General features: G+C 45.2%; 1 protein-coding gene across 1 annotated transcript in view; it reads left to right on the plus strand.

The window, feature by feature from the left end:
• Window positions 1-5779: 5779 nt before the first annotated feature.
• LOC141111890 (uncharacterized) overlaps window positions 5780-13767 on the plus strand; it is a 93192-nt gene continuing 85204 nt past the window's right edge. Inside the window, exon 1 of the mRNA XM_073604101.1 lies at window positions 5780-5926. Coding sequence (XP_073460202.1) covers window positions 5839-5926 — 88 coding nt within the window. The 5' untranslated portion in view covers window positions 5780-5838. The remainder of the gene's footprint in view (window positions 5927-13767) is intronic.

Below are 13767 nucleotides of genomic sequence, written 5' to 3' on the forward strand. Positions count from 1 at the left end.
GCGGTGGCATTTTTTGGGGGGTATATACGCTATAAGATTGTAAGACCTGGGACACTTTTGGTGGCCTGAAAGAGAGTAGTAATGTGGCGCATAGCTTGCCGCAGCAAACAGTGCGCGTGGCTGAATTGTGAGTGTTCTGCACAAAATGCAGGGGTCAGATATGTCCTGGGGAGAGGGCTAGTGCTAGCAGGGGTGTGGGGAGAGTTAGCTATGTGCTGGGGGGCAGTGGCGGCTGGTGCTAAAACTAAAAACATCAATTGCAGCCTCACTGTGCCCCATAAAATGCAGCCACTGTGCCCCATCAAATGCAGCCACTGTGCCCCATCAAATGCAGCCACTGTGCCCCATCAAATGCAGCCACTGTGCCCCATCAAATGCAGCCACTGTGCCCCATCAAATGCAGCCACTGTGCCCCATCAAATGCAGCCTCTGTGCCCCATCAAATGCAGCCTCTGTGCCCATCATATGCAGCCTATGCCCATCATATGCAGCCTCTGTGCCCATCATATGCAGCCTGTGCCCATCATATGCAGCCTGTGTGCCCATCATATGCAGCCTCTGTGCCAATCATACAGCCTCAGTGCCCATCACATGCAGCCTGTGTCTATATGTGCTGGGGGCGCTTGGGGGGGTCAGATAAGTACTGGGGGGGGGGGGCGCTTTGTGAGAGAAGAGGGCCAGTGCAAGGGGGAGGGGTAGGGGGGTAGGATATGTGCTGGAGGGGTGCTTTGGGAAGGTAGAGAGATAGCACAAGGAGAGGTTGTCAGATTTAAAATCCAATCCACACTTCTAGCAAATCTTCCCCCTGCCAAAGCCCCTCCAACACATATCCTCCTAATCCCTCTATCACTTCACTTATTTTCTACCTTGTCCTCCTTTCCAGCCGCTCTCTCCCCCTCTCTCCTCCATCTACAGAGCATAATAAAAACTTTCTACAGACCTGATATCAGCGTGTCCCTCCTCCCCCCTCCTCCTCGTGTGTGTACAGAACGGCGAAGGAGGAGGAGGGGGAGGAGCTTTGATAAACTGACACTCTGCTCTGCTGAACCAAGCTGCTGTCAAGGAGAGGGGAGACATGTCACTCTCGGTGCACCCCGTGTGGATGATGTGTCCGGGTCGTGGGGTTAGAATTAAAGCCGAACACATCATTCAAAAAACGGACTGTCCGGGAGAAAACCGTACAGGTGGCAACCTTAGACGCAGCACACAGGGTAGTCAGGGGACGCAACACACAGGATGGTCAGGGGACACAGCACACAGGGTAGTCAGGGGACGCAACACACAGGATGGTCAGGGGACGTAGCTGTCAGAGTCTTGGATGTGAGGCCGGATTGCAGAGGGGGCGCCCCTTGCGGCTAAGTGCAGCGTAACCCTGGGAAGGAGACAGGGAGTACGGTGCCCAAAGGTGCACGGGTTGCCAGAGTGCTGTTTCTGAGTAGCTGATAGCAAGGAGCTGCTGGGGTGCGCTGGTAAGGTTCAAGGGCAACAGTGCAAGGAGAGATTCCAGGTATGGAGCCGTGGAGTAACCAGGAGCGGAGTCAGAGCCAGGCCAATGGTCATTCAGCACAGGAATCAGTCTGAGGTAAGGTACAGCAGGATAATCAGGAACGGAGAAGGTAGCCAAGCCAGGGGTCAAACATAAGAGGACGATCAAGGTACAGATGCAGAGCAGTAGAATAGTCAGGTCCAAGCCGGGGTCAATGCAGGTGGAACACCCGAGTAGTCAGGCAAGCCGAGTAGTAACAGGAAGCAGGTATCACGACAGGCACAAAGAACACAGGAAGCTGATGATAATCCAGCAACCAGCGTGTACCAGCAGCAGGCTTAAATAGGCAAAAGGGCGCCAATGATTACTGTGATGCGCGTGCATTAGCACGCACGTGTGCGCGCTCCTGCTGTTGCGCACCTGTGTGCGCCCGTCCTTGTGCGCCTACGTGCGCGCATGCACACAGAGATTCGCCTAGCACCACTATGATGGATACTGGCAGAATTACCCGTCCTACGGCTATCTTCCTGACAACAGCACACAGGGTAGTCAGGGGACGCAACACACAGGGTTAGTCAGGGGACGTAAAACACAGGATGGTCAGGGGACGCAACACACAGGATGGTCAGGGGACGCAACACACAGGATGGTCAGGGAACACAACACACAGGATGGTCAGGGGACGCAGCACACAGGGTAGTTAGGGGATGCAACACACAGGATGGTCAGGGCACGCAGCACACAGGGTAGTCAGGGGACGCAACACACAGGATGGTCAGGGGATGCAGCACACAAGATAGTTAGGGGACACAGCACACAGGATAGTCAGGGGACACAACATACAGGATAGTCGGGGCACGCAGCATACAGGATAGTCAGGGCACGCAGCACACAGGATAGTCAGGGGACGCAACACACAGGATAGTCAGGGGAAGCAGCACACAGGGTAGTCAGGGGACGCAACGCACAGGATAGTCAGAGGACGCAACACACAGGATGGTCAAGGGGTGCAGCACACAGGATGGTCAAGGGGTGCAGCACACAGGATAGTCAGGGGGTGCAGCACACGGGATAGTCAGGGGGCGCAGCACACGGGATAGTCAGGGGGCGCAGCACATGGGATAGTCAGGGGACGCAGCACACAGGGTAGTCAGGGGACGCGGCACACAGGATGGTCCATGAAGTCCGGTCGGTCGCTAATGCGCCAGCTCAAAAGCCTTGTGAGGTAGTGTGGAGCAGACTTGCCCAGTCACGGCATGCAGAAGGGGCGGCCTGATGTTACGCCGCGCTAGTTGGAACGCATTGGTGGAGTGCAGGGCCTACTCTTGCTAGACAGCCGACAAACAACACGAGGATGCTGTTTAGCCACTGGCACATCTAGAGCTCTGGTTAATCTGAGTCGGCTATATCTTGGCATATGCATTACTACATAACCGGTCTACGACACTCCACTATTGTGTGCTATATAACCCTGTGAGGCAATACACTCACTATATCATCATAGCTCTACATAATCTTTGCACAAGCCCTATCAATGGACATGCTAGTTGTAGAACACGGAACCACTGTTCATCAGAACATTAATCCTTATTTCATACTGGATTAGTGACCTTGAGCAGCACCAGTCCTTCCATAGTTGATTATGCATTTGTGTGTGTGGGGCCCTGGTTCTGGTGCCATATTGTGACAATGTTATCATTTTTTGTACGTGTTTTTACCTGGGTACATGGGGAGGATGATTCCACTTTTTTGGTGTCACTGTTACCACTAGTGGATAAATCATACTGTTTTTTCAATAAAGTTTTTCTATTTCTTATACACCGTGGCTGAATCTCCATTTTGCTATTTTTTTTGGAGACATCTTTGTCTTCCTATTGTTTTACACATATTGACTCTATATAGTGTTGGAGGTATCCTGTCCATACGGATGAATCGGTAATAACTAAATAAATAATCTACTATTTCCAGATATTGGAAAGTGGGTCCCATATCTGATTTTATTTTTATGTATTCAGGAGAAGATTTACAACCTACAAATCACTGAACTCTGCCTCACAGACTACATTTTAGGGCTTTTTAACACATACAAAATTGTGTGTTTTCCTGCACTGCACAAAATTGTTCTTTGTATTTGGTTTGAGAGCGTTTTGCAAAGCAAGCAACATTTTTTAAATAAACTTTGACTTGATATACAAGCGATGTCTTGATAAACAAGTAGCGTCATGTCACAACTGAGTATAAAAGAGAAGAGAGGTGCCTCTAATGCCGCGTACACACGATCGGAAATTCGGCCAGCAAAAGACCGATGAGAGCTTTTGGTCGCAAAATGCGACCGTGTGTATGCTCCATCGGACTTTTGCTGGCCGAATTTTAGCCAGCATAAGATTGAGAGCATGTTCTCTATTTTTCGGTCGGAAAAAGTTCCTATCTGAAAAAGCGATCGTCTGTATGCAATTCGGACGCGCAAAAAAATCACGCATGCTCGGAAACAATTTGACGCATGCTCGGAAGCATTGAACTTCATTTTCTCGGCTCGTCGTAGTGTTGTACGTCACCACGTTCTTGACGGTTGAAAGTTCAGAGAACTTTTGTGTGACCGTGTGTATGCAAGGCAAGCTTGAGCGGAATTCCGTTGGAAAAGCCATCATATCTTTTTCCGACCAAAATCCTGATCGTGTATATGCGGCATAAGTGTAGAAATATGGTTACATTTAATGAAGGTACAACATTTAGCAACACATTGCTACACTTAGAGGCGCCTCTCTTCTCTTTTATACTCTGTAGCTTCTGCTGGATTTTGCTTCTAATCCCCTTCTGGAGGCTTCCATTTGTGGATGGACATTTTATTGTTACACAACCTGGTCACATTGCTATAATCTTTTTGTATGGACTATAAACTGAAGGACTTATGAATAAACGGTTGTGGAACGAACCATTTGAGTTTACATTATTTTTTATGGGGAAATTTGCTTTGATATACAAGTGCTTTGGATTACAAGCATGTTTCTGGAACGAATTATGCTCGCAATCCAAGGTTTTAATGTGCCATGCTTTTTGGTGCAGCGCAATTTTAAAAATCATGCCTGCGCTGTTGTGCATGTTTCGCACGCATAGAGCAGCCCATTAAAAATGCAATTATTTTGAACATGCGAAAAAAAAATGCACATGCGCTCAGATGCACCTCCTGGGGCGAACGAGCCCTCAGACTGCTGTGCCCCAGGATTGTGTGCAATTCTAAAGGGTGCCTAGACTGAAAAAAGGTTGAACTTTAAGGCACAGCAAACCGAAGGGATAGTATTCAATATAGTAATACAATACATTTTATACAATATATAAATACATATACGTTGTGAAAAGGACATTAACAAAAACATATAAAAATCATCTATAATAAAATATAAATGATATGAGCCCCAATGCGTCCACCCGTTTCGTTATAAAAACTTCTTCAGGACACATTCAGGTTTCAATTATTGCAGAGAAAATGAGCGTCTTTGCTTCTTCTCAGGGGACCTGTATAATATTCAATTTAAAGCTCTATTAGTGTACTTACACACTTCCATCTGGGCCATTGAGCAGACATCTTATATGGGCTATTTTTTTAGCCCCCTTATGTTTTGTGGAGCTTTACCTTGGTGTGGATACTTATGCCTTTGGCTTGGTAGCAACTCTTGTGGTTCTCTCGCTAAGAATGCACCTATAGCTAGGATTTATATGACCACAGCTGACGGTTACTTACCTCCATTACAAGTCCCCTGCACCTACAGTGGAAATACACACCTTTATAATCAATTACTCAGGCTTACGGGAGCCTTTCTGCAAGATAGTGAGACCTTTCTCCTTTTCTCTGCAATAATTGAAACCTGAATGTGTCCCGAAGAAGTTTTTATAACGAAAAGCGTAGACGCATTGGGGCTCACATCATGTATATTTTTATATAGATGATTTTTATATGTTTTTATTAATGTCCTTTTCACAACGTATATGTATTTATATATTGCATAAAATGTATTATATTACTATATTGAATACTATCCCTTTGGTTTGCTGTGACTTAAAGTCCGACCGGGGGTTTCCTTGATAAACCCCTTCTTTTCTTTTAATAACCCAATAATACGGATGTAGCAATAAGAGTGTTTCTTTTTATTTTTTGTTCTGAAAAAAGGTTGAGAAATGCTCCTTTAAATATTCTTTGCTGACTGCAGTACAAGGAAGTTGCTGTAGATAGCAGAGACTGTCCTGATAAAATTAAAGTAAAAGCAAGTTAAGTCATCTCTCCCTGTCTGCCGTGAAACTCTCAGGGTGGGGTTCAGTCGATTCACATAGGGCCTCGATAGAAGGGTCTCAGCAAGATGTGTCCCGGAGAAAAGTCCCAGCGATGGACACCAATGATAGTTCTATTTCTAATCAGCTTTCCCGTCCTGTGCCATTCACAAACAGGTGAGTGTGTCTTGCATTGTCAAGGGAACTCTACAGAGCTGCCATATTCTTTGCAGTATTCCATGTTCTACAGTACATAACGGTAAGTTGGCATGACTTTATTAGCCTATCTTTGTGGGCATTTTGTGCGTCAGATCCCAGGAAGTACAGGCGCAACGTCCAGCCCTGCTGCCAACAGCCTGTCAAAATGTTTGACATACTGACATACGCAGCTGCTGGATGTGGTTGGACGCAGGACCGGTAGGCACTTGTGTTTAACTGCTTCAGCCCCGGAAGATTTTACCCCCTTCCTGACCAGACACTTTTTGCGATACGGCACTGCGTTGCTTTAACTGACAATTGCGCGGTCGTGGTACGTTGCACCCAAGCAAAATGACGTCCTTTTTTTTTCCACAAGTAGAGCTTTCTTTTGGTGGTATTTGATCACCTCTGCGTTTTTTTTCTGCGCTATAAACAAAAATAGAGCGACAATTTTCAAAAAAACGCATTCTTTTTTACTTTTTGTTATTGACTTGTTTAAATTTATAGATAGGCAACTCCTATCCTCATATTGATTAGTGGTTCCAAATTAATAATAACTACTGCAGTAGCGAATAGACACAAAAGATACGCTCAGCATCTTTCCAAATAACTGTTCTGCTTTATTATGATGCAATTGAAGGTTTTTATATACATGATTACGTAGGTATCACATTAACCACTTCGGCCCCGGAAGGATTTACCCCCTTCCTGACCAGAGCACTTTTTACAATTTGGCACTGCGTCGCTTTAACTGCTAATTGCGCGGTCATGCAATGCTGTACCCAAACAAAATTTGCGTCCTTTTCTTCCCACAAATGGAGCTTTCTTTTGATGGTATTTGATCACCTCTGCGGTTTTTATTTTTTGCGCTATAAACGGAAAAAGACCGAAAATTTTGGAAAAAAATTATGTTTTCTACTTTTTGTTATAAAAAAAATCCAATAAACTCAATTTTAGTCATACATTTAGGCCAAAATGTATTCGTCCACATGTCTTTGGTAAAAAAAATGTCAATAAGCGTATATTTATTGGTTTGCGCAAAAGTTATAGCGTCTACAAACTAGGGTACATTTTCTGGAATTTACACAGCTTTTAGTTTATGACTGCCTCAGCATCTCATTTCTTGAGGTGCTAAAATGGCAGGGCAGTACAAACCCCCCCCAAATGACCCCATTTTGGAAAGTAGACACCCCAAGGAAATTGCTGAGAGGCATGTTGAGCCCATTGAATATTAATTTTTTTTGTCCCAAGTGATTGAATAATGACAAAAAAAAAAATTACAAAAAGTTGTCACTAAATGATATATTGCTCACACAGGCCATGGGCATATGTGAAAATGCACCCCAAAATATATTCAGCTGCTTCTCCTGAGTACAGGGATACCACGTGTGTGGGACTTTTTGGGAGCCTAGCCGCGTACGGGGCCCCGAAAACCAATCACCGCCTTCAGGATTTCTAAGGGCGTACATTTTTGATTTCACTCCTTACTACCTATCACAGTTTTGAAGGCCATAAAATGCCCAGATGGCACAAAAAAACCCCAAATGACCCCATTTTGGAAAGTAGACACCCCAAGCTATTTGCTGAGAGGCATGTTGAGTCCATGGAATATTTTATATTTTGACACAAGTTGCAGGAAAGTGACAATTTTTTTTTTTTTTTTTGTACAAAGTTGTCACTAAATGATATATTGCTCACACAGGCCATGGGCATACGTGGAATTGCACCCCAAAATACATTTAGCTGCTTCTCCTGAGTACGGGGATACCACATGTGTGGGACTTTTTGGGAGCCTAGCCGCGTACGGGGCCCCGAAAACCAATCTCTGCCTTCAGGATTTCTAAGGGTGTAAATTTTTGATTTCACTCTTCACTGCCTATCACAGTTTCGGAGGCCATGGAATGCCCAGGTGGCACAACCCCCCCTCCAAATGACCCCATTTTGGAAAGTAGACACCCCAAGCTATTTGCTGAGAGGCATGATGAGTATTTTGCAGCTCTCATTTGCTTTTGAAAATGAAGAAAGACAAGAAAAAAACATTTTTTTTTTCTTTTTTTAATTTTCAAAACTTTGTGACAAAAAGTGAGGTCTGCAAAATACTCACTATACCTCTCAGCAAATAGCTTGGGGTGTCTACTTTCCAAAATGGGGTCATTTGGGGGAGTTTTGTGCCAGCTGGGCATTCCATGGCCTCCGAAACTGTGATAGGCAGTGAAGAGTGAAATCAAAAATTTACGCCCTTAGAAAGCCTGAAGGCGGTGCTTGGTTTTCGGGGTCCCGTACGCAGCTAGGCTCCCAAAATGTCCCACACATGTGGTATCGCCGTACTCAGGAGAAGCAACAGAATGTATTTTGGGGTGTAATTTCACATATTCCCATGGCATGTTTGAGCAATATAAAATATTTTTTTTGCAAGAAAATTACTTTATAATGACATTTAACATTATATATTTTTTTAAAGCAAATGCCCTATAGATTAAAATGGTGGGTGTTTCATTTTTTTTTTCACACAGTATTTGCGCAGCGATTTTTCAAATGCATTTTTTTGGGAAAAAACACACTTTTTAAAATTTAAATGCACTAAAACACACTATATTGCCCAAATTGTGCACAAACGTGCAGTGGCGACAAACTGAATACATTTTTAAAAGCCTTTAAAAGCCTTTACAGGTTACCACTTTAGATTTACAGAGGAGGTCTACTGCTAAACCTACTGCCCTCGATCTGACCTTCGCGGTGATACCTCACATGCATGGTGCAATTGCTGTTTACATTTGACGCCAGACCGACGCTTGCGTTCGCCTTAGCGCGAGAGCAGGGGGGGACAGGGGTGCTTTTTTTTTTTTTTTTCTTTATTATTTTTTTGCTTTTTTATCTTATTTTTAAACTGTTCCTTTCATTTTTTTTTTTTTTTTTTTATCATTTTTATTGTTATCTCAGGGAAAGTAAATATCCCCTATGATAGCAATAGGTAGTGACAGGTATTCTTTTTTGAAAAAATTGGAGTCTATTAGACTCTAGATCTCTCCTCTGCCCTCAAAGCATCTGACCACACCAAGATCGGTGTGATAAAATGCTTTCCCAATTTCCCAATGGCGCTGTTTACATCCGGCGAAATCTAAGTCATAAAATGCTCGTAGCTTCCGGTTTCTTAGGCCATAGAGATGTTTGGAGCCATTCTGGTCTCTGATCAGCTCTATGGTCAGCTGGCTGAATCACCGGCTGCATTCTCAGGTTCCCTGTTGAGACAGGAGAGCCAGAGAAAAACACGGAAGACGGTGGGGGGGGGGCATTCCCTCCCACTGCTTGTAAAAGCAGTCTAGAGGCTAATTAGCCGCTAGGATTGCTTTTACATGAAAGCCGACCGCTGGCTGAAAAGAATGATACCAAGATGATACCTAAACCTGCAGGCATCATTCTGGTATAACCACTCAAAGTCGTGAATGGCGTACCTGAAGACAAAAAAATGGTTAACAATAAAACACAGTAAACGGTAAAGTATAAAAAATTGCATACCTGAAAAGCAAACATGATAAAACATAATAACAATAAAACATTGCAGAATAGAATACAGTATAAAAAGAGCAGAACAATAGAGAGAATAGAGAGAGAGAGAACAATAAAACAACAACAATTTTTTTTTATTTTATATTTTTTTTGTGTTTTTTTTTTTTTACACTTTTTTTTGTAACTAACTTTTATAACTGTAACCGGTTCCAGGTTCGGGTCTCTCAAAATGCGATGGCATCTTGGGAGACCCTGTGAAAGTGTGTCCTAGTCTGTGCAATGCTGTACCCTGCGCTAATAACTAGTGCATGGTAGCGTTCAAAACATTCACCAATGCAAAGACCAGGATTGTCAGGACAGGAGGGACAATAATAGCGGGTGTCACGCCTATATCCGCGCTTGCTGTAGACACAACATCTTTTTTTGGGGGGTTCGTTGGGTAGGGGTACTCGGGAGGACATAAAGGATTGGCGAATGCAGCAGGAAGGGCACTATGGGCACGACAGCCTGTGTTTGTCTTTTTGGTGGCAGCGGGACACTACTTGTGCTTGCCACCTCACCAGCTTGAACTGCACTTATGGGACTCGCCACGTCCCCAAGTGTTACTGCAGTGCTGGTTTGACTACGACAGGGGTGTACTACGCCGCTGGTGCTTGCCAGTTCACCAAAACGCTACCAAAAAAACCGTTAGCGATCGCAGGGATCAGGCCTGACTCTACGAACGCTGCAGTTATGCGTTTAGTGTTTTGTAAATGACAGTGATCGATCGATACTGCACTTGGGTGGGGTGGGCCGGGCAGAGGGGCAAAACGCAGGTGCTAGTAGGTATCTGGGCTGATCCCGCTAACACTGCGTTTTTGGGAACCCTAAACTGCTGGGGACGCTAGTATAGATCTGATCGGATCAGATATCGATCCGTTCAGATACTATACCACTAAGGGAGGCGTATGGTGTGTGCGTGGGTGTTAGCGGTACTGGCGCTAATCTGACGCTGCCTGGGGCGACGCATATCACCGCCGGGCGATCAGGGGGCTAAACCTTTATTCGGTAATAAACGGCGGGTGCCCTGACACTATAAAAAATAAACGAACTAACCAGCGTCACCCGTAACGGTTATACGGTGATCACTGGTGAAAGGGTTAACTAGGGGCAATCAAGGGGTTAAAACCTTTATTAGGTAGTATATGGGGGTCCCTGTCGCTATAAAATGCTGACGGCGAACCTAAATATTTACCTCCCTAACTAGCGTCACCAGCGACACTAATACAGCGATCAGAAAAATGATTGCTTAGTGACACTGGCGACGGGGGGTGATCAAGGGGTTAAAACTTTATTAGGGGGGGTTAGGGGGGTACCCTAGACCTAAAGGGGGGCTAATACTAACTGCCCTACCACACTAAAAAAAAAATGTTTTTTTATATATTTTTTGGGGATATTTATTATAGCAAAATGTAAAAAATAATGCATTTTTTTCAAAATTGTCGCTTTTATTTTGTTTATAGCGCAAAAAATTAAAATCGCAGAGGCGATCAAATACCACCAACAGAAAGCTCTATTTGTGGGGAAAAAAGGACATCAATTTTGTTTGGGAGCAACGTTGCACGACCGCGCAATTGTCAGTTAAAGCGACGCAGTGCCGAATCGCAAAAAACGCTCTGGTCAGGAAGGGGGTAAAATCTTCTGGGGCTGAAGCGGTTAATGCATAGGATGCATTAGGGGGAAAAAACACGAAGATTTACAACCCCTTTAACCGGGCATTTTTACCCCCTTCCTGCCCAGGCCAATTTTCAGCTTTCAGCGCTGTCACTCTTTGAATGACAATTGCGCGGTCATGCTACACTGTACCCAAATTTTGATCATTTTTTTTCCACAAATAGAGCTTTCTTTTGGTGGTATTTGATCACCTCTGCGTTTTTTATTTTTTCTGCTATAAACAACAAAAAGACTGACAATTTTGAAAAAAACACAATATTTTTTACTTTTTGCTATAAAAAATATCCCAATTTAAAAAAAAAACAAATATTTTTTTTCCTCAGTTTAGGCCGATATGTATTCTTCTACATATTTTTGGTTAAAAAAATCACAATAAGCGTATATTGGGTAAATTGATTGGTTTGCGCAAAAGTTATAGCACCTACAAAATAGGGGATAAATTTATGCAACAACGGCGATCTGGGATTTTTGTCAGGACTGCGATATTGCGGTGGACAGATCGGACAGTTCTGACACTATTTTGGGACCGTTCACATTTATACAGCGATCAGTGCTATAAAAAAATGCACTGATTACTGTGTAAATGTCATGTCAATGGGGAAGGGGTTAACACTAGGGGGCGATCAAGGGGTTAAATGTGTTACCTAGGGAGTGATTCTAACTGTGGCGGGGAGAAGACTGACTGGGGGAGGAGACCGATCGGTGTCCCTCTGTACTGGGAACACACGATCGGTCTCCTCTCCCCTGTCAGGACGTGGACCTGTGTGTTTACACACACAGATCCACGTCCTGCTCTGTGACCAGCAATCGCGGGTGTCTGGCGGACATCGCGGCCGCCGGGTACGTGCATCGGCTCCGAAATGACTGATGCGGGGGGCGCACTAGTGCCCCCTAGCGGCCGGGAAGCTGGGGATGTCCTATGACGGCCGCGGAGGATAAGAGAGACACCTTTGCGGCCATCATTTGACTATACGAGGGATGGGAACAGGTTAAAGAGAAACGCACGGCTGCTGCCATTACCCCGGTATTTAGCGTCAAAGTACTGACATACGGGTACGGTGATTTGTGTGAAGTGGTTATAAGAGCAGAGGAGAGTTATTTCACCAAAACAGGAAACGGACACACCTAACTATTCCTGTCCTCCAGAAATAACTCCAAATGTATTGTAAGGCTTCATGTACACAGAACGATCGAAAACCTCTCCTGAACGCTGGAACTTGACAGCTAGCTTTAAAAACGTGCGCTTTGTCACTTTTATATGCTGTGTTTAGCGGCATTCTTGAGCGTTTGCGTTTAGAAGCATTTTTTTTTTTTACAGATCAGTTATACCCTCCCAAATGCCTACAGGAAGCAGGTACAAAGCTCCCTGGGATAAGCCGTTTCTCAGGCACCGATACCAAATCCAAATCTTGCAGCTGCAATGTTGATTTATAATTTTGCTCTAAAACCATACATCTTTGAAGCAGCATTGCAGCATTTTGGATACATGCTACAGATGCACCACTTTACAAGCAGAGTAACCCCTCCCCCTCCAAGGTAATAGCTTTAGGGCAAGTTTACTCTATAGAAACGCAGTCCAGATGCTTTTCTGCATGCGCATTTTTGATGCGTTCCTGTGCGTTTCTTTTTGCTTTTTACAGCGTTCCAGTACAGTCCAGTGCAGGAAAAATGCAGCATGTTCTACTTTATTTTCTGGAACTGGAAACGCACTGGAACTGCAAGCAATGGTGTGAACTATGGCATTGAAGGACATATAACCTGCTTTCCATGAGTTTTTGATGCAAATAAAACGCACTGGACTGCATGTGGTGTGAACTGGCCCTTAAGCAATTTTGCATATTTAAAGGCATTTCTCCTTGTTAAGTTTTTCGGGTTCTCCAAATTGTTGACATTTTATATATGTCCCTTAGGGTGGTACCTGGGCCCCCATACCCAATTTAAAGCGGAGTTCCACACAAAAATGGAACTTCCGCTTTTCGGAACCCTCCCCCCCTTCGGTGTCACATTTGGCACCTTTCAGGGGGGAGGGGGGTGCAGATACCTGTCTAAGACAGGTATTTGCACCCACTTCCGGCATAGACTCCCATGGGAGTCTATGCCTCTTCCCATCCCCACCGCGCCTCCTGGGAACACACAGCTCCCAGGAGAGAGCGGGGACCACTAGGGACGCGCAGCGTGACTCGCGCATGCGCAGTAGGGAACCGGGAAGTGAAGCCACAACGCTTCACTTCCTGATTCCCTCACCTAGGATGGCGGCGGCAGCTGCCGAGAACCGAGCGGGTTCTCGGCGTCCCCTGCCGACATCGCTGGACCCTGGGACAGGTAAGTGGCCATTTATTAAGGCCCCTTTCACACGGGACGGATCCGTGTTGATCCGCCCCATTTTTATCCGCTGCTCAGCGGGGATCGCTCTGCTTTCCCCAGCTGAGCAGGCAGATGACAGGGCGGGACCCGCACACTGTGCAGGGACCGCCCTGTCAGATCTCCGCTCTCCCCTATGGGGGATCGGAGGAACACGGACCGTCTGTCCGTGTTCCTCCGATCCGCTCTGCAGATGGATAGAAAAATAGGATTTTCTTCCGTCCGCAGAATCGGACGAG

The sequence above is a fragment of the Aquarana catesbeiana genome, linkage group LG11 (assembly GCF_042186555.1).
Source record: "Aquarana catesbeiana isolate 2022-GZ linkage group LG11, ASM4218655v1, whole genome shotgun sequence".
NCBI classification, from domain to species: domain Eukaryota; kingdom Metazoa; phylum Chordata; class Amphibia; order Anura; family Ranidae; genus Aquarana; species Aquarana catesbeiana.